Genomic DNA, 24,723 nt, shown 5'->3' on the forward strand with positions numbered 1-24,723 from the left:
CTAACAAATACGATTATCCACCATATCTATCACATGTATAAAGCTAAGATTTACCCCTTGAGCCCTTGTTATTAAGCTACGGCAACAGAGTCCATCTTGTAGTTGGGCGAGTTCCGACCTAGGTAAACCATGATCTCGGCCGGATGCCTCCAGTTAAACAGCGCCATGACCAAGAACATCAAGACAGAGTCAAAGACGTACATGTAGGGCTCGTGGCTGAGGAGATACCCGTCGAAACCCTGTATGTACTCGATGGCTCTGAAAACCGATCGAACCATGATGAAAACGCTTCCGATATATAGAGCCATCATGTGCTTCTTCCAGGGTGCCCCTCCTAGTGAGCGAACGGTAGGAGCTCTTCGGATGGATAGATCGAATGATACTGCCATGACCATGAAGACGCCGAAGCAAATGAGCTGAACGAAGAGACCGCCGACAACGATCTTGGATCCGTTGTCCAGGGCTTCGAGTGAACCGCCAGCTTGTAGACCAGCTCCTATAACCGATTGTCAGTGTTGAGACATCAAGACGCAAGGCATCCGGCTTACCCGCTCCTTGGAGCATAAAGGAAAAGACGTCGCCAATGACAAAGATCTTGGTCAACCACCGTAAGGGAATCTTGACGTGCCCTTCTCCGTCCACCATGGCGATGATCCTCCCAAGTTCCATATAAATCGTGGCGGCGAAGAGGGCGGGTGCGACGAGCAGGAGAGTCGCCTGCATGATAAAGGGACCGAGTGTCCAGTTGGGGCTTTGAGTGCCTGATTTGCAACGAGCGGCGTATCCGACAACCTCGACTGTTGGCTGTGGTTAGCTTGTGGTTGCCAGGGAGGGCGAGATGTGACTTGCAGATGCCACCAATGGCCAGCGGGAGCATGAACCAACATCGCGGTCGAATTAATTGCCAGAAGTGAAATGCGGTTGTCGCAAGGAATAGTAGCAGGAAGATTACAGCGCCCGGTATCGTCGGATCGTAGTGGTACAGCTTGAACCCGCTTGAGGTGTCGGAGGCTCGGTCTTGGAGGAACATGGCGTCGTAATTTTAAGAGACAAAAGACAGAAAGAAAACACAAATAATAATGAACGACTTGAACAAGTAAAGAACGACTATTTAGAAAAGAATGGGACTCGAGAGGTTAAGTCTTGACATGAGATTGCTGCCATGGGGTTGATAGACTTTATACCCCCATACTGTACTCCGTACCCCAGAAAGGGATGCGGCTGAAGATGCGGAACGAGATGCGTAAGACGTCGCTTTCCTTCTTCATTGGTTCAGGTGAAGAAATCACAGTCACTGCTGCGCCCAGTGGGGATGCTGTCTATCCTCGGATTCGGAACGCGTAGTCGCTTAATCCGAGTGTAGGGGAACGTGCGATCCGGGCCTCGTTTAGAAATACGCGTGTTCAGGTTGGAATCTGGGTTGAAACGAGATCTGTGCACATCTTTGTGAAAGGGTTTGAAGTTGATCAAGTTCGACCAAAAGGGAGATGTATTGTTGCTCGCAACAACGGCGCCGGAAGAAGTGGTTGACTGCGAATTGTCTGTTTAAACGCCTTTGTTGACGTTTTCCTTAACAAGGCTGTTCTTGATGAACCTAGGCAAGCTGATCTTGGACGAGCTTTTGAATAGTTTGAACAAGAGGGTAGAACACGACTTCACGCAGCCATGTCTTTGTTCAAAAGAGTGAAAGCCATTGTAACAACAGAAATGAACTCGCGCATTAAGAGGATATTCTATGAGACTCTGTAGTATATAATGAGCAGCTTCTCAGAGGTAAGAATGAATTTCTTGACTCGCAGCATCAAACACACAACAGCAATCACTACCATAACAACGATCCTACTTCAGCTTGAAGTAGACTTGCTTGCACTCTTCTCAAAACCTCAACGGCAAACTTTCTTAAGTCAACCCAAACTCGAGTCACCATGGCTCCCGCTAAGAAGCACATGTCTTTTGATTGGTACGAGTCGACCACTAACGAATACATTCAGCCTGTCGAGGTGGCAGAGAAGCCGGTAGTGAAGGCGGAAGAGGAGAAGGAAGAGAAGGTGACGATTTACATCACCGGAAAGCCCACTAACAAGCGATTCTGTCGTTCTTGGGCTATCACCCTCTACGATGGGTCGACCAAGGAGTTTCGAAGCTACGAGGTGCGAAAGCCGTTTCGTCACACGCCCTGCACCCTAAAGTCCTCCACCGGACACCCTGGAGAGACTGATGTTCAATACATCACGATTGGTAAGGTGTCCTGTGAGAGGGCTCAAGAGCTCTTGGACCTATGCGAGACGGTCCCGATCAAAGAGTCCAACAACGCAACCTATTCCAACCGCCAGTATATCAACGATATGGCGCGTTTCCTTGTTGCGGGAGACTTTGTGAGCAAGTCTCAGCGTAGAAAGGCCTTGGGCCATTTTACAAACTTTATCAATGCTGAGCGGCAGCAGATTGAGGCCGAACACCAGAAGGATGAGCGCGAGGTCAGGACTCAAGAGCGGAAGGCCAAGACTCAGGGGCAAAAGTCTGAGAGTGGGCGCCAGAGCCAGAAGAAGGCCACTAAGGCCGTCTCTCAAGGCAATGGCTTCCCAGCTTGGTTCCTTGACACTGGCAACTGAGACCTTGTGGGTTGATGTCGAGTGTGTAGAGGTGCGTGACGAGATGGAGATGTCTCGTCTGATTGTGTAGTTCTGTCAGTGCTTGTTTATTTGCTTTGTAGTCTTACATCAAAAATCAAAACTCCTTTAACACTCTTTTAAACAACGAAACGTGCCCCAGAAGTGATTTGAGTGTTTGTATCAGCGACGTCCAAGAAGAGGTATCAGGCTTGATATCAAAGAAGATAGCAATTAACATATGCCAACATTAGAATAAGCTCTATGCTATAAACCACCGTCGTAATTTAGATATCTCGACCGAAGAGCCCGAAGTGTATTGGGGTTTAAGAGCTACAGCCTGCAACATCGCTTCTAATTAACTTGACCCGAGACAGTATCGCTACCTATACTGATTAAATAAGGTTTTGTGGAAATGTGAGGCACGAAACCTGTTGAAACCTGTCACCAGGTGGCCGTCACTGCCCGCCACTTATAGTGCCCCCCCTTAAATACCAGGCCGAGATTTAACACTCCCTCTGTTCTTTTGATTTATTCTCCTCTGTTTGTGCTTCACCATTCCAATCATGGAATCTGAACCCCCAAACATGGTCGTACCAAAGCGATCCGCAAGCCCCCTCGAGGGTGACGTCCTCAAAAGCACCAAGAAGCCGTCAAGCCGCAACTCTAACTCTACCACTGATTCTACCGAGACACCAGCAGATGTCCCCGTCGGGATCATTGTGTCTCTACGATTGGATTCTAAAGCGAAACGGAATGACCCCGAGTCCAACCAGCATGTCGACCGACGAGATGACCTGGCCGATGGTTCGGAAGACCAGCCTATTCAAGAAAACCCTGGTACTATGTGAGTCACATCTTTCAGTATCCTTTGTAGCTTCAACTGGGTGATGGCCTGACAGAACACAGCCAGGGAGATGATGACGCCGAGTTTGAAGAAGAGATCAAGGCGCTATCCAACCTGAGTGGTCTACCATTCCTCGATGACTTTGCCCATTTAAAGTGGCTTGAACGGATCGATCGCCTTGCCATTTTAAAAAGAACCCGGATTGGACGTTGCGACGCCATGTTGATTCGACGACTGCAAATCCACCACAAGTTTTGGACAGCGATGGAAGAGCCAACTCGACAAACCTCGGAACTCGCTTTCGAACTGTTTGATCGGTATGGTCGTCTTCGCAAAGAGTTTCGAGAACACCCTGTCAACAAAGGCACGGGCGTTTGGGGAAGAGAACTCGATGGTGAGGATATCCTTCTCTTTGAGAGCATTCGAATCGAGCCTGGGCATCGTCGCCAAAAGATCGGGACCAAGCTTGTCAATGCTGTTCTTAACAAGGCTCGGCGCAAGACGACAAAGTTCTTTGCTCTGGCCAAACCAAGATGCCTCGTGGATGAGTTTGATGACGAGGATACTGAGCAAAGGGTAGTGGCCACTGAGGCTGCTGAGCAGTTCTTCCTTTCGATAGGCTTCAGACGTGTCGGAACTTCTGGCTGGTTTGCATTCACGGACGACACGAGCCATTCCTCAAAGCGTCTGGAGACTTCAGATGACTGGAACCAGCCTCGCCTCACTCAAGTGCCACAGTCAACAGTGGAGACCTTTGACAGGCTCAGGGGACCTGATATGGTTGACTGTGAATGCGTTCGACTACTGCAAACCGACTTGCGACTTGAGCTCGAGGACAACCCCGGAATCTCACTGGACGAAAAGGAAAACACGATTCTGCATCTTTTCGCATTGCGGACCTGGCCCAAATCAATCGCATATGCTATCGACAAGTGGCCCCAGTTGAAGAATGCCCGAAATAGAGAGGGACACACACCCCTTGAAGCGCTACAAAGATTGCTGGAGATGTCAAGAACAACTCGGATCGAAAAAGGCAAGACGCATGTGGTGTCTGACGATTTTCGAGGTTTCAGCCCTGTGCAGATTGCATCGCTCGGTGCCTTGGAAGATGTCAATGTCTGTGATCTCGACAAGGTCTCAAAGGACATCATCTCCCGGGTTTTCACTACACCAAAGCAAGAATTCCAACGCATCCCCGGTGCTAGCGAGATTCAGAAGACGTTGAGATTAAAGTACGGATGTACTTGTGGACAATGCCTCGGTGGATTTATGAGCCCGAGAATGCAGCATGCTCTTCGACAACAGGGTAAATTGCAACTGGGGGCTCTCTGGGATCAGATCGACGATGGCCGTCTATGGCTCAAGTGGAACAGAACAGAACTGAGACGAGTTTCATTCACGACTCAACACTTGATGGAGGACCATAAGAGTCTCAGGGTGGGTTTCGTCACGCTGAGCAGACACTTCTCAACTTGCATTGAACGGAAGCGAGTTCCCGACGAGGCAAACATACTTGAAATTTCTCAGGGGAGTGGCGAGTGGCCTCCAGTCACGCAACTCTATCTCCGTTGTGGAGGGACAATTTCTGCAGCGGTAACCATGATCTTTCACAAGCTAAAGGATCGGAGTTCCTGGGCTGCATGCAGCTCAACTTGCCTGACGAATTTGGCACCTTGGGCGCCTTGGGCGCTACCGGATCCTATGCCAGGGATGGTTGAGTGTCGCAATGATTTGGAGTTTGGGTTTGTCACCGGAATGTGTGGATATGAAAGAAGCGAGGAGTGAGATGCTGATAGGTGTCGTTTGGTTGAAGTTGATCTCTAGTGGTTGGGTGTTGCAGGTTGAACTGGAGGCAGCCATGCACGACATGGGTGAGAGGGGTTGGAGGTGACAGGGTTGTCAGTGTATCATATGTAAAAAAAAAAGTAATGTCAGGGTTTTACCGAGATGTGACTTGAGGAAGGAATTTCCTTGGGGATGTGTTGGGCATTCCGGATAGTTATCCGTTGTCAGTGTGCTGGTGATCCCCTCGTATCGAGCAGCTAAGCCCTACGGCTCCCTATGTACAGGCAGCAATTTTCTTCCCCCGAAAACATGGAACCTCAGGGGGCTGATATCTTTAAGAATTGGTAAGACAACGGATAATTTCCTTTCTCTCGATTTTCGGGCTCAGTTAACATATCAAGTGCCGGCAAAGTAGTTGCTTGTGATTAAATATACCCCATGATGCTGCCCGTATCTTATCCCACAGAGAGACACAAGGCAACCAGTTGTTGCCGTCAGATTTGCGGGAGATAGACATGCCAAGATATTTAATGGTGCCAGTGCCCTCACCTGGCTCGGCGACGGAGCCGTGCCTCCTTGAGCGCATTGAACAGAAGCAATTCCTTATCAATGTCTCTCTCTATAGGTGGTGCTGTCTTGAGCCATTCCTTCCAGTCAAAGGCCTCGTAACGGGGAATCTCTTCCGCAGTCATCTTTTGAACCTCCCTCTTCCCGGCTTGAACCCTTGTGGCTTCAATACACGTCTTGGGCCGGACATTGGCGTCAAATGGGGCGGGCGAAGAAGTCCTTGCTGAGCGGATGCGTTCGACACCATCCTCATCTTTCGCAAGAAAAGATATGGGGCGACCCTGAGCCTTCGACTCCTCTTCAAGCTGCTTGAGCCTCTCGATGACGGCATTTCTGATCGACTTTGCGCTTCGTCCCTCGTCACAGGTGTAGGCCTTAGGGTGTTGACCCTCAGTCTTCGCAGTGTTGGCAGAGGGGATAGAGGTCGCCGGTGCGGCGGGCATCGCTGAGGAAGAGGATGGGTCATGTTGCTCCTTTTTCTAAGAAATTAGCCAAACTTCTGGAAAAGCCCTTGAAGAGAACATACATCATCTCTTCGAGGCAGGCGTGTGACAACTCGCTTCGACCTGAACTCGACGCCCTGGAGTCGAATCATGGCGCGATCCCGCGTGGGACTGTCAGGAAACTCGACGATGCAGTATCCCATGTGCTTAGTTGATAACTGGAAAAGAGGATTCAAGCCATCCCAGTAGAAGGTACAGTTGTTGAACCCATGTCGTCTTAGGAGATTCGTGACCTCTTGCTCCTCTGCGTGCTTGTCCAGCCCGAGTAGGTACGGCAGCCTGTCTTCGAGGACGGCCTGCTGGGGGAGATGGCGGTAGCCGAGATGGCGAGACATTTATTCGGGAGAGCAAGAGAGTGAATGTGTGGCAGAGGATGCTTACTCAGTATGTGTTGATGTTGAAAGATGAATGTAGTGGTGAAAATCGAAGATGCTCTGTTTATTTTTCGTGTATTCCTCATCTTTGTTTGTTTTTGTCTAGAAAGTGAATCCCCTAGCAAACCCCACCTGGCTTCTCAAGCAAACCGCACGCTGGACCTGCTGACAGAAATGTCTGGGCAGCTTTTTCCAGAGCAGCCACATGACTTGCACGGCCAATTTCTTCCTGCTGGTAGGTTGTGTATTTACCCGTATGGGACCTACTTGCCCCCCCCGGCTTCTTGAAATCTCCGGTATCGAGATGTCGCCGGAAATTAGCACATGACAAGCAACTTAACAGAGGGTCATGAAGTAGGAGTAGACAGGAGGAGGTAATCAGGGGCAAGCTACTTTCTATTGTACATTGATAAAGTACCTTATCAGATGTTCTAATTTAATTTCCTGCGCCTTAATTTAATTGGTAAGTACCAACATGATAGTCAGTAACTATTTGTATAAGCTTTGAACAACTAGACGCTCTGCCTTCGCGCCCGTGTGCCTTGCGGCTTGATAGACTCAGCTCTAATAGCTCTTCTATACTCTGGAGAGAGTCAGTGTCGGCGAATACTCCCGAGAGAAGAGGGCATACTTACCAGAATATCCCCTGATACACTCGATGCACGTAGCCGCGCACAGTACAAGTGCAACAATCTGTCTAAAACCCCAATGGTTCTCAGAGTCTCCCTCAAGAAACCTCTCATTGACTTTTCTGATAGCGATGGCCATGTACAGGTGAAGAGGGTATTGTCCCATGGCCAAGGGTATCAGCGCCCATGCTCGATACTCAGGTCTGGGGTGAGCCAAGAGGGCAAAGTAACCACCTACTTGGCGCAGACCCGTAAAACCAAGGATGGTGAAGACCCAAAAGGGGGGGGTTTTCAGTGGTGAGGAGGTGCCAAGTTTGCGTATAATGCACTGTAAAGCCCCAGACTGGAATAGTTGCTTCAACAACCGAGCCAAGGCAGGGATGGTGAAGCCACTTCTATAACAACTCAGAAGCGCACATATAGAGTAGAAACAAGTGACACCCAAGTATATCATGTCGCTTGAAGGGTGAGGGTCATGGGACAACGAGATGACCCAGTGTTGTAACAGTTGCCGGCCACATTTTCGTCCCATTTGTTCAACTTTATGCCAAGCACGACGGAAAATGATAAGAGGAGGCAAATGAAGGCGACAATGGAAAAGGTTCTGGTCCTCTTGAGGTTGTGTGCATAAGCGGAAACGTTGATGAGGCTTGCACAGATTGAGATGCTGCGTAGACTATCAACTTGCGTGGCAGAAGATGGGTTTGTGATTAGGCATACCCCGTGAGACTGGCCGTATCGTATACCACGTGTAGATGATATAGGCTCAGGCTTTTATGCTGCATGAGAGCAGCTAGAAGTAGGCCAATTGCTGTGTAGATGTTAGCGGACCTTTGCCACATGGGAAACAACCAACCAACTGACCGTTGACGACTTGTACGTCACTGATAGTTGCGAGTATATCATCTATGCATTTCTTTTTCATAGTAGCGTGATCTCCCCACCTCCACCTCCACTTACCAAGGGGCGGCATGGGGTTTGGAGTGGCATTTATTGGTGCTCGAGGCGGACCTTGGGTGAACATCTTCGAATGACACTTGCTCAGTACATTTTTAAAAAACGTCGACTGGGCGTGATGAATTTCTTGCAAATGCATGGTGATGGCTTGGTCGAGAGCCAATTCCTTGGGGTTGTCGCGAAATACAACCGCCCTAACCCGGTCTACAGATAAGACGGGGGACTGCCATAGTAATAAGGAGCATATCGAGAGGCAAAGAGAGATGCCTGCTTGAAAGGCAAACGAGATCATGATCTAATGAAGGGTTACTTGAGGTTGGGCTCTCGGCTTCTGTGCACTTACCCCCAGTCCCGCGATATCAGGATTAGCAGAACCGACTTTGCAAGTCATGGTGGACGATATCCCGAGAGCATGGACTTGGGTGAGAATTTTCAAAAATGGGAGGGTTGGGAAGAGAATACCTATCAGTCAGACAATGCGCCTTCGCGGGGTATTGCCTGCAGCAAATGGTGGTGGCTTGAATATTGTCCAACCAGGCTGCGAAGGACACCATCAGGCTGGCTATAAATAGGCAGTTCTGCTTGAGAGCAAAAGAAGGCAAGAGACCAGCAGCCAGCCAATGTCTTTTTCACTTTACACGCTGCAGCTGAACAGACTAGGCTCTATCTGTCTGTCTTTGCATCCAAGTTGAAATGAGGTGACTGTAGAGCACTGATACTGTTTAAATTGAATCGGTTATACAGAGGTGCTAATCCCTCTGGTTTCTACTTGACGAACGAGAACTACCTATGAAACTCTAATCTTGAACTGCCGATGTAAAACCTTGTGAGCATAGTGGCCAATCATTGATTGCATGGTCCAAACTCGTTTCCGACACTTATTGCCCCTAAACTGCGAGGGGAACCTGGTAGCTGTACTGGGGCAACCCGGCCCACTGAGGGAACGACTTGACGGTGCTCTGATACTGTTCAATCGGCAGGAAACTCTCCAGATCTGTCCTAACACCGCCCTTCTTCGCAAGAGGCTTCCCCTCAAATCGCTCTTCGATCCATTTCAGCCAGAGGTGTCGAGTTGCATCGAGGTCGGGAACATGGCTCACTCCCGAGGCAACAAGAAATTCGAGGTCGTGGTCGGGATACAGCTTCCAGGTATCTTCAACCGTCTTTGCCGTGATGTTGTACAAGACATAGGTGTCTTCAACTCCTTGGAGGACAAGTATAGGACCCTTAAAGTCCTTGCGCCCAGCGTCGCCAAGCTTCGAAAAGGCATCGACGTACCAGGACTGATCATAGTCGGACCTGAAAACAGTCTGGGTTGTGAGGAAGAGTTGCTGAAAGAATGCGACGCCACCTTGAACTTCTCTAGCCAGTTCAATCCGAGCGACGCCCAGGGGAGTCAACCAATCCTCAAGTTTGAAGTCAGGGAAGATGGAGCTGAGCATTTGACCAACAGAGGGGAGCATGAAAGGAGAAGGGCCGCCAAAGACACCAGTGGTAGGACTTCCGGCAACGGCTCCCTTAAAGCCGGGAGAGAGGTCTGCAAACTTGTCCTTTTCGTTGGCAAGAGCCTCAGCGACAGCCCAGGCGACTCCACCGCCTTGACTGTGGCCCATGACGATAAAGTCATGACTTAGCTTCTCGGGGAAAGCTTCTATTGCGGCACGTAGGCCGTAGAGGGAATCGCGAGCTGTGGTGGGAGAAGCGTGGTACTGATGGGGGATATCGCTGCCGTCCCATGACTTGGAGATACCCAGGCCTGCGAAATCGGGAGCAAAGACGGCGTATCCAGCTTGAGCCAGAGTGAAAGGTGCCGAATTGGAGTACCAGAGGCCGCGGTCAGCGGATGGTGCCTGAGAGGCGAAGAAGCCAGACGTGCCATGGGCCCAGATCACGACAGATGCTTTCTTGCTCTTGCCGAACTTGCGGGGCGTATAAGGCCAGAGGATGAAGCCTGAAGCAGGGATGACTGTCCCGTTAAAGTTGGTCGTGGTGTAGATGATGCGCGAGAGTGCAGTGTTGGAGGGGATTGAATAGGCAGTTGGGTCAGTGAAGGCCTGGATCTTGAGAATCTGACCAGGCTCGAGAGGTCCAGTCTCGTTTTTGAGAGGAGGTAGGGTGTAGAAGTCATCCTCTAGAGGTCCACCAAAGGCCAGTTGGGATCTCTCAAAATTGAGGACGTTCTGAGCGCTCTCGGCGAGGGCGTCACTGAGTTGGGCAGCCTTGATCTGGGCTGGGGTAAATTTAAAAGACGAGTTAAAGTCGGTTCTAAAGACTTCTGCGGGAGGAAGTTGGGCGGTAGCAAGTCCCACGAGAAGGGAGAGAGAAATTGCTAAAGATGCTGGAGATCTCATCCTGGGCGGTTGAAGTGAGTGGAGTGTTGTCGTCCATGTCAACTCTCCTGGAGCAAGGTGCCATTTATATACACCACCACCGGCGCGCACATCATCCACCTCGCTTTCTAAGCTTTCCGGAACCAAACTGATCCCATGAGCTGTTCAACACCTCGGACAAGCCAAGTTTGCCGAGATGGTGGCATTTTCCAAGGATTGATCGCTCCGTGGCTCCACGGAGTTGAGCCAAAGTCCGTAATTCGCACGATCAACGGACGAAAACTTGACGTGCGTGTAAGCCACGGACATAATATGGGGCCTATCAATGTCGGTTATGTAAGAATAGAGGATCTTTTGAGTGCTTACTTTGTTTGCTGAGTGAATTGCGTGTTTAGCGTAAGCAGTGGCTATGAGTTACCGCGCGGGTGATATAAACGAGACACCACCAGGCAAAGGCCCAAACTCCAACAAAAGGCTGACTGTTTGCGTGAGTAAACATCTCTGCAAGATATTAAAAAAGAAAGACACTATAGCAAGAGACAGTATTAAACGTTTCTTCATAATGAGATAAACTTATCCGTTCACCTTGTTGCACATCCCATTTTCGTATTGATCCGCGCAGTCGGGTGGAGATCATCACTTGCAGCATCACTAACATGGGAAAATGTCAGGTATTCAAGAGGATAGTGACAGTAAAAGCCATCCATTGCCTCGACTTCAATTCATTCATTTACGGTGCTCACCATCCGTGGCAACCTTTCTTGTCAACTTCGCCCGACTCTTCTTGGTCATTCCTTTCTTTCCCACTTGTTCCATACAATACAACACTCGCCACCTAGACCGGGCAATCAACAACCTCACGCCGCTTGCAAACACCAACCCGCCTTGCACGATCTCGAACCCAATACTTTTGTTAACACAATAGCTCCCGTATTAGTGGAACACAAAGAAAAAGCCTTAGATCTTGGCCTTCTGGGCGGTCCAGCTGGCGATGGCATCCATCAGAGGAGGGTTAAGAGCGTCGTAAGTCTCGAGGCCGATCGACTTGAACTGAGCGCGCACGGCATCCATCTTGGAAGGATCAAAGCCCTGCTCAATGATGGAAGAGACAAAGGCGGCGAACTGAGGCTCTTGCCAGCCCTTCTCGGAAGACAGCTCGGTGTGGACAAAGTCGAGACCCTTGAAAGGGTGCTCCTTCTCAATACGACCGTATAGGTGGACACCGCAGCCGCTGCAGGCGTGTCGCTGGATGGCAGCGCTCTCATCGACAATGTACAGCTTGTCGGCGTTGGCGGTGACGCTGACCTGCTCCTTAGGGATGACACCGATGACAGAGAAGATGGCACCCTCAGGCTTCCAGCACTTGGAGCAGCCGCAGGCGTGGTTGTGAGCGACGTTGCCGGCGAGGGTCACCTCGACGGGGCTGGAAGAGCACTTGCAGCGGAGCTTGCCACCAGAGAAGTTGGCGCTGCCCTTGGTGATGCCGTTGTTGAGCGAGGGGTGGAGGGGGAGAGACATGGCTGCGGCTTTGGCTGTGGATTTGCGGTAAAGTTGAGTGACGACGGCGGCTGCTGAGACGAGGGCTGCTGCGATTGCGATGGGGGTCTTGTTCTTGGAGATGGTGGATCGAGGAGTAGACATTTTTGGAATTTGGGGGTTGACGGTTTCGCGAGTTTATATATACCTGACTAGATTCTCCACGAAGAGGACACTGCTACCAATTAAATAAGATTTCAGCCCGTTCCGTTCGTCTCTCCAGCAGCAGCAGCACCGCAAGGGAGAATGGTTTCCGTGCCCATGCGGCTTCGTCCCCGCACGGCAATGTTTACTGCATGGAGCAGGAGTTGGCGTAAGCGTAAGCGCAGGAGACAACATCCCCGAGATGCCGAGATATCACCATCTGCCGTTGTGTTTGGGCTTTGTTTTGCGGGGAAGCCGGGGTAGGAGTCACACCGGAGGTCGGCCACGGCTACCGACTCCGTGCCCACTTTACGCCATTTACATGTAAAATGACACGGAGATTAAGAGAGGCATAGATAAATGGAAGAACTATGCGATTGTTAGCAAGATAAGAAAGAATTGATTCTTTCACTGTGAAGCTGAACATGATACATGGCATCTCATTTCTTGACTTCGTGTTAGTCCAACTCCCGATCGGCACCCCGGCCGCAGAATTGAGGGGTACAGGAGTGCAACACACACAGTGACTGCAACCCAAAAGATACTTATCCAGTGATTCAAACTTGGAGACGCCGCAAGTACTCCGTATCGTCTTTTCCTTATCATCTGATCGGATCAAATAGGGGGGGGCGCCGGAGGCTGGGCACCACATCCCGGAACCCGTTCCGATGGCGCACCGGAGAAGCCGCTCGAACCTGGACAGAGATAGGCTTCTCTCGACGCTATTGCAAGGTTATAATTGCGCCATTGATTGGAGTACATGACGAATAGAAAGTCCACCGCTCTCAGAATATGTACCCTTCTCGGAAAAGAAAAGGAGGCTCCTCGCAGTAGATTGCCCGTCTCGGCGAAAATAAAAAGTGTCTCTAGCGTGGGCCCGACCGCTTGCGCTTGGCTTTCCGACTCCTCCACTCGGGAGTTCGGGGATAAAAGGAGGCGTTGCACTTGATGAATCCGAAGACGGGTATGATTGTCGGGAGTGTATAGTTATTGAATGGTCGAATGGCGTGCCATGTGGTGTTTGGGTGACATCCGACCGCCTTGAGTTTGAGTCTGACTCGTCATGAGGCATTGTCGATTTCCCCGCTTCGTCGGATGAAGGGGTCTATCGACGGGTAGCTGCTGGGCGCGGCGTCGACATCGTGATGGTCAATTGAAGGAATGAAGAGAATCAGGGCCAACGACTGCCTGGGTGAGCGGTTGTTTGGACTTTTGGATCAATTGACAATTCAGGTGCGGTGTCGTCTATTTAAGCTTGTTTCCTTGCTACCTTGATGGAGTGATGGATGGCCAGAGATTAGTAATCTTTTTTTACCATCAAGGTTCTCGAGCTCTTTTGATTATATAACTATCGATACCTCCCCGAAATGCTCATCGTTGCGTGAATGCTTCATCGGGTCTGTTACGTTACTCTCCCGTGTCAGCGAATTGGAGATGTGCCGCTGCCTTGGTGGGCTCCATCCCAGTCTACTCTACCCTGGACTGAAGAGGGGAAAAGGGACGATTTGTCGCAAACATCACTGGCTGCTATAGATTTGATCATCTGGAATCAAAATAGCATAAGCTATGAATTTGATAGCTGATTTCTACTCTAGTAGATCCATGACTGTATGGGCTCATCAATACTCTGAATCCCGACTATCGCTTGCATTCATCCAATGCCTTGCCCAAGCAGAGAATCTCCGCCGAGTCCCCTCAAGATTCAAGTTTCGGAATTTTAGAAAATCATGAACAATACCTCGAGTTGCCCTGGTTCCTTCATCAGACAATTCCGCCTATTATGTCACTAGTCCGAATATTTGAACCGAGGCAGATTATCATAGCAATAAGAAAGGCAACTCGAATGTCGAAGCTGGAATAGGCACATGCGAGTCTCCACGTGTGCATCGATCGGGCCACTTGGTTCGCATTGATTCCAAAGCAGATCGACCTATCAGACCACGGGGTTCAAAAGTGACCCCGAGTATTTACATCATCTTCCACTTACATAGACACACCGCGGATAATTTATGAGAGAAGAACCTCGAACGAGCATCCATCACTATTCCAGCGACGTTTACCAGCCATGTCTTGCCCAGCCCGCATTTATCCCCTCCGCAAACCCAAGAACCATCGACTCCCGATTCCGAGATGGAGGCTCGCCTTGCCGAGAGATACTACACACGTTTATACGGCTTACATCGGCATACAGAAACACTCAAATGATCAAGCGACAAGCGACGCTCAAAAAGAAGCCACATCTGCGATCCAAGCCTGGCTCAAAGGTCACCATGGGCCCTCGGCATTCGAATCGTTCACCGTGATAGATGGAAGCGACGTGGAGGAAACATCGATATGGGTCAGCTACTGGCTTGAAGAATCAAAGTACAAGCTCAGCATCGAGAAGCTCTCTCTTCCTTCAATCTACTCCAGTCTGTCAACGCCAGGCCGCGCTTCGATTGGCATCTGGCGTGAGGCTTTTACAACCGAGGTTCCTAGGTTAGAGACCAACTACTCTGGTCTTGATTACCTCCCTGGTTTAGCAAGACTTCCCGGTACTAGCTTTCCCGAACATGAATTCTCAGCATATTGGGGAGCCGCAAGAGATCGCATCCCATCCTCTGCCTACGACCTATTTCCTCAATCGGCCGACACAGTACCTCCGACAACTGTGCCTCGCGGAATCGGACAGTATTTGACGGGCACAAATGCCGAAAACATTGCGCATATTCGATCAGGCCAGTTTTGGGAGAACTGCGGCCAGGAAGAAGCAGATGCCTACGACAGCAAGCTCGAGCCAACACTGCGGTCGGGGCTCGAATACCTATGGGAAAACTCTCCAGACACTGGTGCCCTGGGACTGCGATATCTCAGGAATCATGATATTGATTCACCAGATGAGCGCTTACGGAAGGAAACCTGCGGCGCTGGGTTCTTTACGAGCTTGGAAACACTCGAGAACTGGGCCAAGTCACATCGTTCACATCTCGCTATATATCGTGGTGCAATGGCGCATTACAAGGCCTTTGGGGATAGGAGGAAGATGAGAACTTGGCATGAAGTATCTGTGCTGAGGGGAGGAGATGCCAAGTTTGAGTACCTGAATTGTGTGCCCAAGACGGGAGTTATTCGAGGGATTTCACTCACGGCCGAGGATATTGAAATGTGAGGGGGATATGTGTTGCTTCAGGAGGAGGCCGGTCCTTCCGTTCCAGCCGTTCTTCCCGCTCACTTATCCTTTGCTATACCTCAAGTTGCATATGTCGGTCCCAGAACAAGCACCGATTAACCGAAACCCCGCTCGCAGTGAGACAGAGTGGACGTTCAGAAGATACATTAGAGCGCGGGCTGTGCGGGCAACTCAGTCGAATATCTTCTACATCCACTATTTACTCTTGAGTCCCACCCATTGATACATATCAACTTCAAGCTCGTTCGCCATGGCATTGCCAATCCGAGTTGCCGCGTGCCATGTCTCCCCCGTCTTTCTCTCGGCTCGGGACACGACGTCCAAGGCCATCTTGCTCATTGAGAGGGCAGCCAAACACAAAGCAAATCTAGTTGTTTTCCCAGAGACCTACATCTCCGCATTCCCTATTTGGAGTGCATTGCGGCCTCCCACCGACAACCATGACCTATTCAAACGAATGGTACTAGAGTCTGTTTACGCCGATGGAGAAGAGATCCAGGCCATCCGTGCCACAGCAAAGAAAGCACAGGTCATGGTCAGCATTGGCATCTCAGAGAAAGTCCACTCCAGCAGCGCGACCTTGTTCAACTCCAACGTTCTGATTGGGAACCAGGGCGAAGTTCTAGTTCATCACCGGAAGCTCATGCCTACGTTTTTCGAAAAGTTGACCTGGGCACCTGGGGACGGGCATGGGTTGAGGGTCGCCGACACGGCTTATGGGAAGATTGGGAATTTGATATGCGGGGAGAACACGAACCCCTTGGCTCGGTACTCGCTCATGGCGCAAGGGGAACAAATTCACATTTCTACTTGGCCGGCGATATGGCCAACTCGAGTTCCAGGCATCAGTGCGTCGCAGGATCAGAGTAAGGATGATGGGAAGTCCAGTGTGGCGAAAGGGGCCAACTACGACAATGTCGCAGCCAACAGAACTCGCGCAGCCGCCCACTGCTTCGAGGCCAAGTGTTTTGGTGTTCTCTGCTCGGGGGCCCTAGGAGATGACGCTGTTGAGATCATCTCAGAGGGTTCTTCTCACCTGCGCCAAGCTTTGGAGCAATCTCAGCGCGGCGCGACCATGTTCTTGGATCCCACCGGAGCCCCCCTGCAAGGGTTTGTGGTGGACGGCCAGACACAGGAGCCCAAGCCTACAGATTTTCTACAGAGCACAGAAGATATTCTGTACTGTGATATGAACGTCGAGGATTGCATCGAGGGCAAGCAGTATCACGATGTCGTGGGTGGATATCAGAGACTGGACGTGTTTGACTTGAAAGTCAACCGTACCCGCCAGTATCCAGTGACGTTTACCGAGGATGTTGGTGAGAGTGCACCACAGGATCAAAGGTTTAATACTGAGGCAAAGAATCAAGTCGAGTAGTTATTTAGGAAGAAGCAGTCTCTGATCAACCCCTTGGCACTTCGTCCCGGACCCATTGCTCAAATGTAGTCGGTTCCAGCTGGCTCTTCAACCATGGCAGATCAGCGCCGTAAGCTCTCTCGCCGATGAAGCCAAACATGGTCCTCAAGTCTTTAACCATCCAGATGATAAATCTGGCCAAGAGTCCATAGGTAACAGGCACAGCCTTTCCAGTGTGTCGAATAAAGATGTCGTCGATATCCTTGAAGCTAAGTTCATCGCTGGCGATGGAGAGAGCCTGGTTCCTAATGCCGGTTCGGCCAGGCCGTACTAGACCCTCGACTGCCCATCTGCCAATGTCCTTGGTCACGGTGACCTGCATTCTCTTGCCCTCCATATTCTCCCTCCAACCTGTCATGCAGAGCTGACCGGGGAAGCCCCACCAGGCATTGTCGGCGAACCAGGTTGGTCGAAGGATGGTGTACTCCATCTGGCTGGAACTGCAAACACTTCTCAGGTGCTGTTCGATGTGAAATTTGTCTGAGAAAGTCTTGCAGTATGACGGGTCCTTGTCGCTGAGTTCCCTTCCCCCGCGGTCGACAGAAGAGTAGACAAAGTAGGGGACCCCATTGGAGGCGGCGGCATCGATAAATCCTTTTGCATCGTTCAGTTCGGTCGGTCCATGAGCCTGTGCGAGAAACACGCCAGTTTTGGTGATAATGTTCTTGTCCAGGTGTTGGAAGATGACCTTGGGGTTATTCAGGTCGCCGGGGACAATGTTGATGTCTCTGTACTTCTCACGGAGCTTGACAGCTCCCGGCCCGGTGGCGTTTCGAGTGATGGCATAGACTTTCCTGTGTTCGATCTTGATTTCGGGGTGAGATAGGAGAGCATCGACTGTTGCGCCGCCTTGACGGCCAGTGGCGCCAGCGATAAGATAGTACTCTGTCGGAAACATTCTGTGGCCTGCGGAGCTGATAATGGATGCCACAAGTCGTTAGCTGCGCCGGGCTCAGTCATATTTATACAGACGTGAACTGCGTTCTCTTGTCGCGTTATCTACTCTGCTTGTGATGCCTGCTAGCAGTCAAGCTCCCATCATCACGACTGCGAATGTGCATGAGGGAGCAGGGTGTCAGTGAACGTCCAATCAGGACTCATGGTGATTTAACTCACCTTTGTCTATCGAGATTGATAGAGGGTCAGCAGAGCCGCGCGCAAAGCCACATCAAGGTCGCGCGCGCGAGATCTGACATCATCATGGCGGGAGCAATTCATCGATGCCGCGCGCGAGAATCCACACTTTGCAACTTTGGGGGCATCGGCTTGATTTGTAACTACCGCGCGCTTACTCTCGTTCCAACGTATTTCCACATGTCATATTTCCAGCTCACATGATTATTCCCTTACTCCGATCAAGCAAATCTTCCACAGATATAGACCTTCCAAACAGTTGTGTGCCATATTCCCCTAGCGCCGATCCTCCCCCGTGTGATATGTTTGCCCCTCCTTCAAGTCCCAAGCATCCAGACCATTAAGAGGTGGTGTTGAGACGGCAAACTCGAAGCCGATCAAGGAGTCTGTGCTTCAGAAGCGTCTGGGTCTCTTCAAAGAGAACCTTGTGTCCTTCAAGAAGCTTGCCCTGAGGGTCGTCGGCTCGGGCCTTCCACTCGAGGTGGATGAGGGAGCTAGGTCTGTATCCGCCGAGTTCGGACCAGTAGAGACGGGTCATGTCGACGACGACGGCGCGGATGGTTTTATCGTTCCAGTAGACGAAGAACTCCATAACTGGGATGTTGGGGAAGATGATTCGCAGGTTCGCTAGAGACTCAGTGAGGTGATCAGCGGGTTGAGGGAGTGTTGATACCTTGCGTCAGAGTGCGAAGAGCGACGGCATCCTGATATTCGCTAGCCATCTTGCCTATTTTTTGTTTCGTTGTTGGATCGCTGGTTGGTGAGGCTCGAAGGCTGTTGTGTGGATGTGGGCAGAGCTGTAGATGCAGTGTTGAAGAGGGAGTGCTTCACAAGGGTACGAGGACTCGAATTTTGAGGCCATCGGGGCATGAAAAACACCCAACCCTGCCGGCGGCACCCGTGCTTGTTTGCCAGCTATTGACCTGCGTTTGATTGAATTTTCGAGGCGCCAACTCAACTCGGCACATAGTGTGTCCTGTCCCCAAAGGGCTGTGCCCCTCGTGGGCGATGGAGGGTAGCTTCATGCCACATGGATCGCCGCGCATTTTCTACGCTGTTACCTGAGGTACTCTGACTTCTTCAAGTACTCCGTTTGATTACCTTTGGCTACTTAAGCATCGGCCAGCCTTTTGCCTGGCAGAAGCCTTTGCCGCTCCTTGGGCATTCTAATATGGAGACATCACGCACGACAAACTGGCCATCTGCCTCGAGTCATTTGATTTTGATGAATTGATGGGATGCTTAGTTCAGATTTCTCAAGCCATTAATGATTTCCATGCGCTTAAATCCCCCATTTGAGTCCTCGAAACCCAGTTTGGTACCAGATCAACCTGCTGCACTGCTTCATCCATCCCCCGTTGACACAATCTTCATCCCAAAAAGTACATGACATGATCAGTCAAATCCTCAACTCATGCCGTTCTGTAAGTCGGTGATCTACAGGTGGTAGCGGGTGGTGGCGAGAACCATGACCTCGCGCAGGATGCCGACGAGGGGGATCTCGAGGTTGGGACCCTTGGGGCCGCGGAACAGGACCTTGTTGGTGCGGAGAGGGTCGTGGATGACACACGCGTAATAAACATCCTGACTCTCCATGCACAAAAGGACCTCCATGCCCGAGCCTGGGTACACGACACGCAGGTTCGCTGCGACGCAAGGTTAACGGGTGTTCGGGGGGAGGTTTTTTCAGCTCAAGACTTACTGAGGATCAGTTCCTGGAGGGCCCGGATCTGGTTGGGAGGAGTGGGTAGCATGAGACCTTCGCAATGGATCGGCATGATGATTTCTTTCCAGGTTTCGTAAAGGTTGGTTTGGGTGACTTGATGCCTTGTGAGCGGATGATGCGCTGTGAATGATGAGGGTGAAGGCGAACGAGAGTGAAGAAGGAAAAGTTCGCTCAAGTGGAGGTGATGGCGAGGAATAAAAGAATTAGAGGAGGCCCAGCGAACTTTTGGTTTGTTATCCTTCCAGCATCGTCTAAGGCTTAGGATGAAGATGTTTGTGCGTCTGATATCTAAGGGGGGGCATTTTACAGGCACCTGGGTAAGTCCTTTGTTCTATTCTTCAAACGACCAGGTTTGCTTTTAAACAATGCCTTTAATAAAAGGAATAATAAAGAAACAAAACCTACTCTTGTCGTAAATTTTCTTTGATTCTTTGTTAAGTTGAATCACTGATCCATCAAGCGTTATTGTCCCTGAATCTCAGACTGACCATCACGGTTCAACGCACAAACCAACTCGGCTAGGCCTACTCCGATGACCTCAGTGCTCTATCTTATCTCTACAGAACGCTCTATTCCCTCCCTGTAAAAGCCCCCCAGAGGATCAACTGGTGGGGGACGGGATCGAACGACGAGTGTACCGATTCTCTCGAATTGCCCTGCTTCATCGACTGCTCTCAGCACCAGGGAGACCAAGTGGTCCGTCGGCCCTTCTTGTATCACGCTCATTCGAATACACAGGACTTCTGTTCCTGGAAGAACTTGGTAAGGACCTTTGTAATCCAGCTGATAATCGGCGTGCATCATTAACCGCAAGGTTGGTGAGAACCTGACGTAGTAGGAGCCAGATCCCCATTTCGTTTCCTCGCCGACATCGCGCTCGATTATACCCTCCGCAGAGAGACCCGTTAGCTTGATCGCCCCTCCATTCAAGTGTCCAAACTCATCGACACCAACTGCGTCAACATTCCAACTCTCGACCTTGCTGAGATGTTGCCAAGGAGGCCGATCCTCATCCGTCACCGTCTCATCCGGGTTCCAGAAAACGATGCTGTCCCAGTAAAAGACGTGTGCCTCGACGCTCGCCCAAGACCACGTCGGCGCCGCCAGGGGATCATGCTTCGGCTTCTTCTCCCCTTCGAGTTCAAGAACAGTCCAGATGAGGTCGTCGTTCAGAGTGTTCCCCCACAAGCCTGCGACGTATGCTTGTTTCCGGGAAGCCCCCATCTTCTTTGCCAAGCCTCCAATGGCAGGCAACCTGTCTGAAGGCTTGGTTATTCCGAGGGAGGTGTATTCGTTGACCATGGTGCGCCAGATCCGGGCCATGTAATAGGCGGCATACTCGTGCCATTCTACTCCAGGTGCGGTTGTGAAGAGTGCCTCGGCGTAGAGGAGCTTCATGAGACCTGACGGAGCAATCGACGAACCGTCATGGTCGATACCACCACACTCGCACTGCATAGCCGAATGACATTCGAAGAATAGTTCTTGGGGACCAAAGTGTATCACACGCGGTGATAGCAAGCGCTCTTGATAGACCCAGGCCCTTGTCAGGAGTGGGTGTCGAGCAATAGTCCCATGGCCTATAAGACCAACATCGGCACCGGACCGGTCGGGTTCAGGGACAGGATCGAGGTGATGGTCGATCCGCTCTCTAAAGAAGAGACGGTACTCTTCTCCCTCTGGAGTCTCCCCAGAGACTTCAAAGTCGGGCGTGTCTGTGTAGAGGCCGCCTCTGCCGTCTGGCGAATGTGTAGCCGCGATGGTTAAGAAGGCTTTTGAATAGATGGACGACATTTTTGCCGACTCGGTCTCCCAATCTGTTCGACTGTCCTGGATAATACACAAGGAGTCGATCCAGATGTAGCGAAGCCCCAGCTGCCTCGTCAAGAGTATCGCGTCTCTAAAGGTATTGGACAAGTCTCGCATGTCGATCCCTCGTTGCCGTTCTTGCAAGGTATCTTGGGTTGTCGTGATGATCTGTGCTAATCCCCAACAGTGACTGAGACAGATGTATTTAGCTGATTGACCATGTGTCTCTAAGAGACGAATGACTCCATCTGTATCGCCAACGTCAACAACTCGCTTAGGAAGCTCGGGGTCCTCTGGTTCGATGCAGTCTACATGTTCGCTGTCGTCTTCGCAGAGCTGCATCCAAGACTGGATAGCCTCGACTGCATCAGGCGAGTCTGTCCTGGACGATGTACGCTGGGATACTGGCATGGATTCCCATTCATCAGGAACCGGACAATCATCTAGATTATGGGTCAGCCTATCCATCAGATAACGTTGTGGATTACTGACCTTCTTCAGTAGCAAACAGCTCAATATCAAAAAAGGCGCCGTCTTGCATCAGAAAGCTGACAACCTTGTCCACTTCAGCATCCTCGTCCTCGTAGTTCGGGTAGAAGAACCTGATGCTGAAGCTCTCAATCTGTTCCTCATCGACTCCATGTTGCATAAAGCACCCTTGACAACCAGAAACCAGGATCTCGCAGCAGTGACATGTCTTTGCCGAGGTTTGCAAGTCTTGCCAAGAGAGATCTCGTGGGACGTGCTTTCGGCTTATGCCTACCGGGGCGTCCTCCTCAGAGCGTAACTTGCCCACTCCTTTGAAGTTGTTGCATATGCTACACGACATTAGGCATAGATAAGGAGTTATGTAGTGGATTTAGGTGAATAAGCGTTGTGCAGCCTCAGAGCAAGCAGGGAAGTTTTGGTCTGACGCTCTGCGCTAATTAATGACAATGAACTCGCCTATCAGTTATCCTTGCAGCGCAGCTGACAAATGACTGGGGGTTCTCCACGTATTAGTGAAGCCATCAGCTTGTCCCACGAATGACCTTGTTCGAGCTGATAGTGCATGAACTTCGTGCGGTGATGGCATATTTGACACCAAAGTTATTTAGAGAACGTTCTAGCTACTGTGCGGTGAAAGATAAGATTATCATTTCTTGGGCCACTTTATTAGGCCCTTTGTGTACACCACAAGTAGTCAGGTAGTCAAGGAAGTCGAGAGTTTGAGGCCATGTTTGTGCCTCAAGCAAAGAGAACTAGGGATGCAGGCCGCAGGTCCTACCATTTATGTCAATTTAGAAGCCATTAGAGATCCCTTGACCCTTTCCCTTGAAATTAGACTTTCTGTAAAACTACTATTGTTTTCAAAATGGGCGCCCGTCTTGACAGGAGTTTGAGTTTGCATTGCTTGACTGGCAAAACACCGCTCCAACGTGCACGCTTTCAACATCGCCGCCACGCATCCAGCACGCTTGTCGATGTGTGCGATCGACATGCAAATCTTACTACAACTGATTGCTAATCTACATAACCTTTGAATTTGTAATCTTTTGCACTATCAGTTCAGACGAATCCTTCGCTTTGCGGCTCTCGGCTCCAAAGTCCCACAGAGTGTCTTACTCTTGACAAAGCATTCAAGGGATGCAGCAAGCGTATTATTGGACATTGCGTTCCACCCGCCATGATGGAGCCTGTAAGCCGTAACATCGTAATCCCTGCTTTTCTCGAAGGGGTTGCGGAGTTATATAACGTTATGCGGAGTTTGTATCTGTACTTGTAGCCCATTTGTCATCCCCACTCTTCAGCTCGACGATAGTATGAGGATATATATATGCAACGATGAACTCTAATTGATGAAATAGAAATTCAATCAGTCAATTTCATCTACATCTTTGAGAGACATCCATCATGAACGTCACTGTAGTCGGCGCAACTGGCGAAACTGGCCGCTCTATCATTGATGGGCTGTTGAATTCATCCACCAACTTTGTAAGTCCGTCCATAACACTACGAGGCTGTCACTCACATAGTGCCTCATCCAGAACGTCACTGCGATTGTTCGACCTGCCTCAATCAACAAGCCCGCGGTTCAAAAACTCAAGAGTCGCGGCGTTTCCATCACTGTCGTCGAACTTGTCAATGCCCACGAGGAGCTTGTAAAGGCTCTGACAGGCCAGGATGTTGTCATTGACGCCCTTGAGCCCTTTAATGTTGAGCCTCACCTGGCGCTGGCATCTGCCGCCAAAGACGCTGGAGTCAAACGTTATGTTCCCAGTGCCTTTGGACCAAGCTGTCCTCCTACGGGCGTGATGATGATTCGGGAACTTGTACGTAAAGCCCGTGAGCTGTACTGTCTCATCTAACACCATATAGAAAGAGCGTGTGATGAACCACATCAAAAAGATCTATCTGCCGTACACCGTCATCGATGTCGGCATGTGGTACCAGGCCGCCACACCACGCCTCCCTTCTGGCAAAATTGACTACGCTCTCACGTATTCGTCGGACCATATCGCCGATGATGGTCAGAGAGCCTCGAGTATCACGGATTTGAGGGATATTGGCAAATATGTGGCCAAGATCATCACAGATGAGAGGACTCTTAACCAGTACGTGTTTGCGTACAACGAGGTATGGACTCAGAACCAGATCTGGGACCACCTTGAGAAGATCAGTGGTGAAAAGATTCCACGAAGCCCGGTAAGTCAGGTCGCTACAAGTCTGGTTTAATCGTTATGCTGATTCAACTTTAGGTGTCGAGAGAAGAGATTGAAGCTACTGTTGCTGCCGCTCAGACCAAGTACGATGGAAAAGACAGGTCGTTCCAGGATATTCTCGGGCTCGCCGTGCCTCAGTACTTTCGCAGCGAGTGGCACAGAGAGGACAATATCCCAGAGCGAGCCAAGTATCTGGGCTACCTCACCGCAAAGGATCTATACCCAGATCTCGAGTACACCAAGTTCGAGACATACTTGGACGAGTTGATCAAGGGTTCAGGAGTCCCAGTGTACGCCAAGAGTGATTAGATAAGCGAGTTCCGGATTAAGATTAAGGAAATGAGATTGACGTCATTGTGACGTAACAGACTAGCCCATCTTGTCGTGATGGCACTAGGTGCCTAAACACAATTGATGGAAGAGAATTCTTACGCGATCACGAGGTTCGCGTCGCCCGCTACTTGGCGCGACCCGAACACTTGGAC

The 24,723-nt window shown here is 50.5% G+C and overlaps 12 protein-coding genes across 12 annotated transcripts; 5 read left to right on the top strand and 7 right to left on the bottom strand.

The window, feature by feature from the left end:
- Nucleotides 1–71: 71 nt before the first annotated feature.
- NECHADRAFT_93370 (uncharacterized protein) lies at nucleotides 72–1,030 on the bottom strand (the record flags this gene model as incomplete). The annotated part of the gene is made up of 4 exons (XM_003048170.1): nucleotides 72–95; nucleotides 129–496; nucleotides 549–797; nucleotides 859–1,030. The coding sequence occupies 4 exons, from the start codon at nucleotides 1,028–1,030 to the stop codon at nucleotides 72–74; spliced, it is 813 nt and encodes a 270-aa protein (XP_003048216.1).
- Nucleotides 1,031–1,925: 895 nt separating this feature from the next.
- Nucleotides 1,926–2,612, top strand: NECHADRAFT_80107 (uncharacterized protein; the record flags this gene model as incomplete). The annotated part of the gene is made up of 1 exon (XM_003047966.1): nucleotides 1,926–2,612. The coding sequence occupies one exon, from the start codon at nucleotides 1,926–1,928 to the stop codon at nucleotides 2,610–2,612; it is 687 nt and encodes a 228-aa protein (XP_003048012.1).
- A 584-nt stretch (nucleotides 2,613–3,196) lies between these two features.
- On the top strand, nucleotides 3,197–4,840 carry NECHADRAFT_80108 (uncharacterized protein; the record flags this gene model as incomplete). The annotated part of the gene is made up of 3 exons (XM_003047967.1): nucleotides 3,197–3,456; nucleotides 3,519–4,688; nucleotides 4,762–4,840. 3 exons carry the CDS (start codon nucleotides 3,197–3,199, stop codon nucleotides 4,838–4,840), a joined length of 1,509 nt encoding a protein of 502 aa, XP_003048013.1.
- A 946-nt stretch (nucleotides 4,841–5,786) lies between these two features.
- NECHADRAFT_80109 (uncharacterized protein) lies at nucleotides 5,787–6,646 on the bottom strand (the record flags this gene model as incomplete). The annotated part of the gene is made up of 2 exons (XM_003048171.1): nucleotides 5,787–6,287; nucleotides 6,335–6,646. The coding sequence occupies 2 exons, from the start codon at nucleotides 6,644–6,646 to the stop codon at nucleotides 5,787–5,789; spliced, it is 813 nt and encodes a 270-aa protein (XP_003048217.1).
- A 1,461-nt stretch (nucleotides 6,647–8,107) lies between these two features.
- NECHADRAFT_80110 (uncharacterized protein) lies at nucleotides 8,108–8,662 on the bottom strand (the record flags this gene model as incomplete). Its single annotated transcript, XM_003048172.1, has 4 exons — nucleotides 8,108–8,125; nucleotides 8,179–8,198; nucleotides 8,275–8,494; nucleotides 8,615–8,662. The coding sequence occupies 4 exons, from the start codon at nucleotides 8,660–8,662 to the stop codon at nucleotides 8,108–8,110; spliced, it is 306 nt and encodes a 101-aa protein (XP_003048218.1).
- A 496-nt stretch (nucleotides 8,663–9,158) lies between these two features.
- NECHADRAFT_80111 (uncharacterized protein) lies at nucleotides 9,159–10,622 on the bottom strand (the record flags this gene model as incomplete). The annotated part of the gene is made up of 1 exon (XM_003048173.1): nucleotides 9,159–10,622. One exon carries the CDS (start codon nucleotides 10,620–10,622, stop codon nucleotides 9,159–9,161), a length of 1,464 nt encoding a protein of 487 aa, XP_003048219.1.
- A 666-nt stretch (nucleotides 10,623–11,288) lies between these two features.
- On the bottom strand, nucleotides 11,289–12,242 carry NECHADRAFT_69107 (uncharacterized protein; the record flags this gene model as incomplete). Its single annotated transcript, XM_003048174.1, has 1 exon — nucleotides 11,289–12,242. One exon carries the CDS (start codon nucleotides 12,240–12,242, stop codon nucleotides 11,559–11,561), a length of 684 nt encoding a protein of 227 aa, XP_003048220.1. The 3' UTR covers nucleotides 11,289–11,558.
- A 2,104-nt stretch (nucleotides 12,243–14,346) lies between these two features.
- NECHADRAFT_39778 (uncharacterized protein) lies at nucleotides 14,347–15,429 on the top strand (the record flags this gene model as incomplete). The annotated part of the gene is made up of 1 exon (XM_003047968.1): nucleotides 14,347–15,429. The coding sequence occupies one exon, from the start codon at nucleotides 14,347–14,349 to the stop codon at nucleotides 15,427–15,429; it is 1,083 nt and encodes a 360-aa protein (XP_003048014.1).
- A 271-nt stretch (nucleotides 15,430–15,700) lies between these two features.
- Nucleotides 15,701–16,941, top strand: NECHADRAFT_93373 (uncharacterized protein; the record flags this gene model as incomplete). The annotated part of the gene is made up of 2 exons (XM_003047969.1): nucleotides 15,701–16,769; nucleotides 16,841–16,941. The coding sequence occupies 2 exons, from the start codon at nucleotides 15,701–15,703 to the stop codon at nucleotides 16,939–16,941; spliced, it is 1,170 nt and encodes a 389-aa protein (XP_003048015.1).
- A 1,400-nt stretch (nucleotides 16,942–18,341) lies between these two features.
- Nucleotides 18,342–18,723, bottom strand: NECHADRAFT_80115 (uncharacterized protein; the record flags this gene model as incomplete). The annotated part of the gene is made up of 2 exons (XM_003048175.1): nucleotides 18,342–18,628; nucleotides 18,675–18,723. 2 exons carry the CDS (start codon nucleotides 18,721–18,723, stop codon nucleotides 18,342–18,344), a joined length of 336 nt encoding a protein of 111 aa, XP_003048221.1.
- A 1,726-nt stretch (nucleotides 18,724–20,449) lies between these two features.
- NECHADRAFT_80116 (uncharacterized protein) lies at nucleotides 20,450–21,521 on the bottom strand (the record flags this gene model as incomplete). The annotated part of the gene is made up of 2 exons (XM_003048176.1): nucleotides 20,450–20,510; nucleotides 20,554–21,521. 2 exons carry the CDS (start codon nucleotides 21,519–21,521, stop codon nucleotides 20,450–20,452), a joined length of 1,029 nt encoding a protein of 342 aa, XP_003048222.1.
- Nucleotides 21,522–23,429: 1,908 nt separating this feature from the next.
- NECHADRAFT_40140 (uncharacterized protein) lies at nucleotides 23,430–24,547 on the top strand (the record flags this gene model as incomplete). The annotated part of the gene is made up of 4 exons (XM_003047970.1): nucleotides 23,430–23,510; nucleotides 23,564–23,848; nucleotides 23,895–24,221; nucleotides 24,275–24,547. The coding sequence occupies 4 exons, from the start codon at nucleotides 23,430–23,432 to the stop codon at nucleotides 24,545–24,547; spliced, it is 966 nt and encodes a 321-aa protein (XP_003048016.1).
- Between the last annotated feature and the right edge of the window lie 176 nt (nucleotides 24,548–24,723).

Source organism: Fusarium vanettenii, assembly GCF_000151355.1.
Source record: "Fusarium vanettenii 77-13-4 chromosome 5 genomic scaffold NECHAsca_12_chr5_2_0, whole genome shotgun sequence".
Lineage (NCBI taxonomy): Eukaryota > Fungi > Ascomycota > Sordariomycetes > Hypocreales > Nectriaceae > Fusarium > Fusarium vanettenii.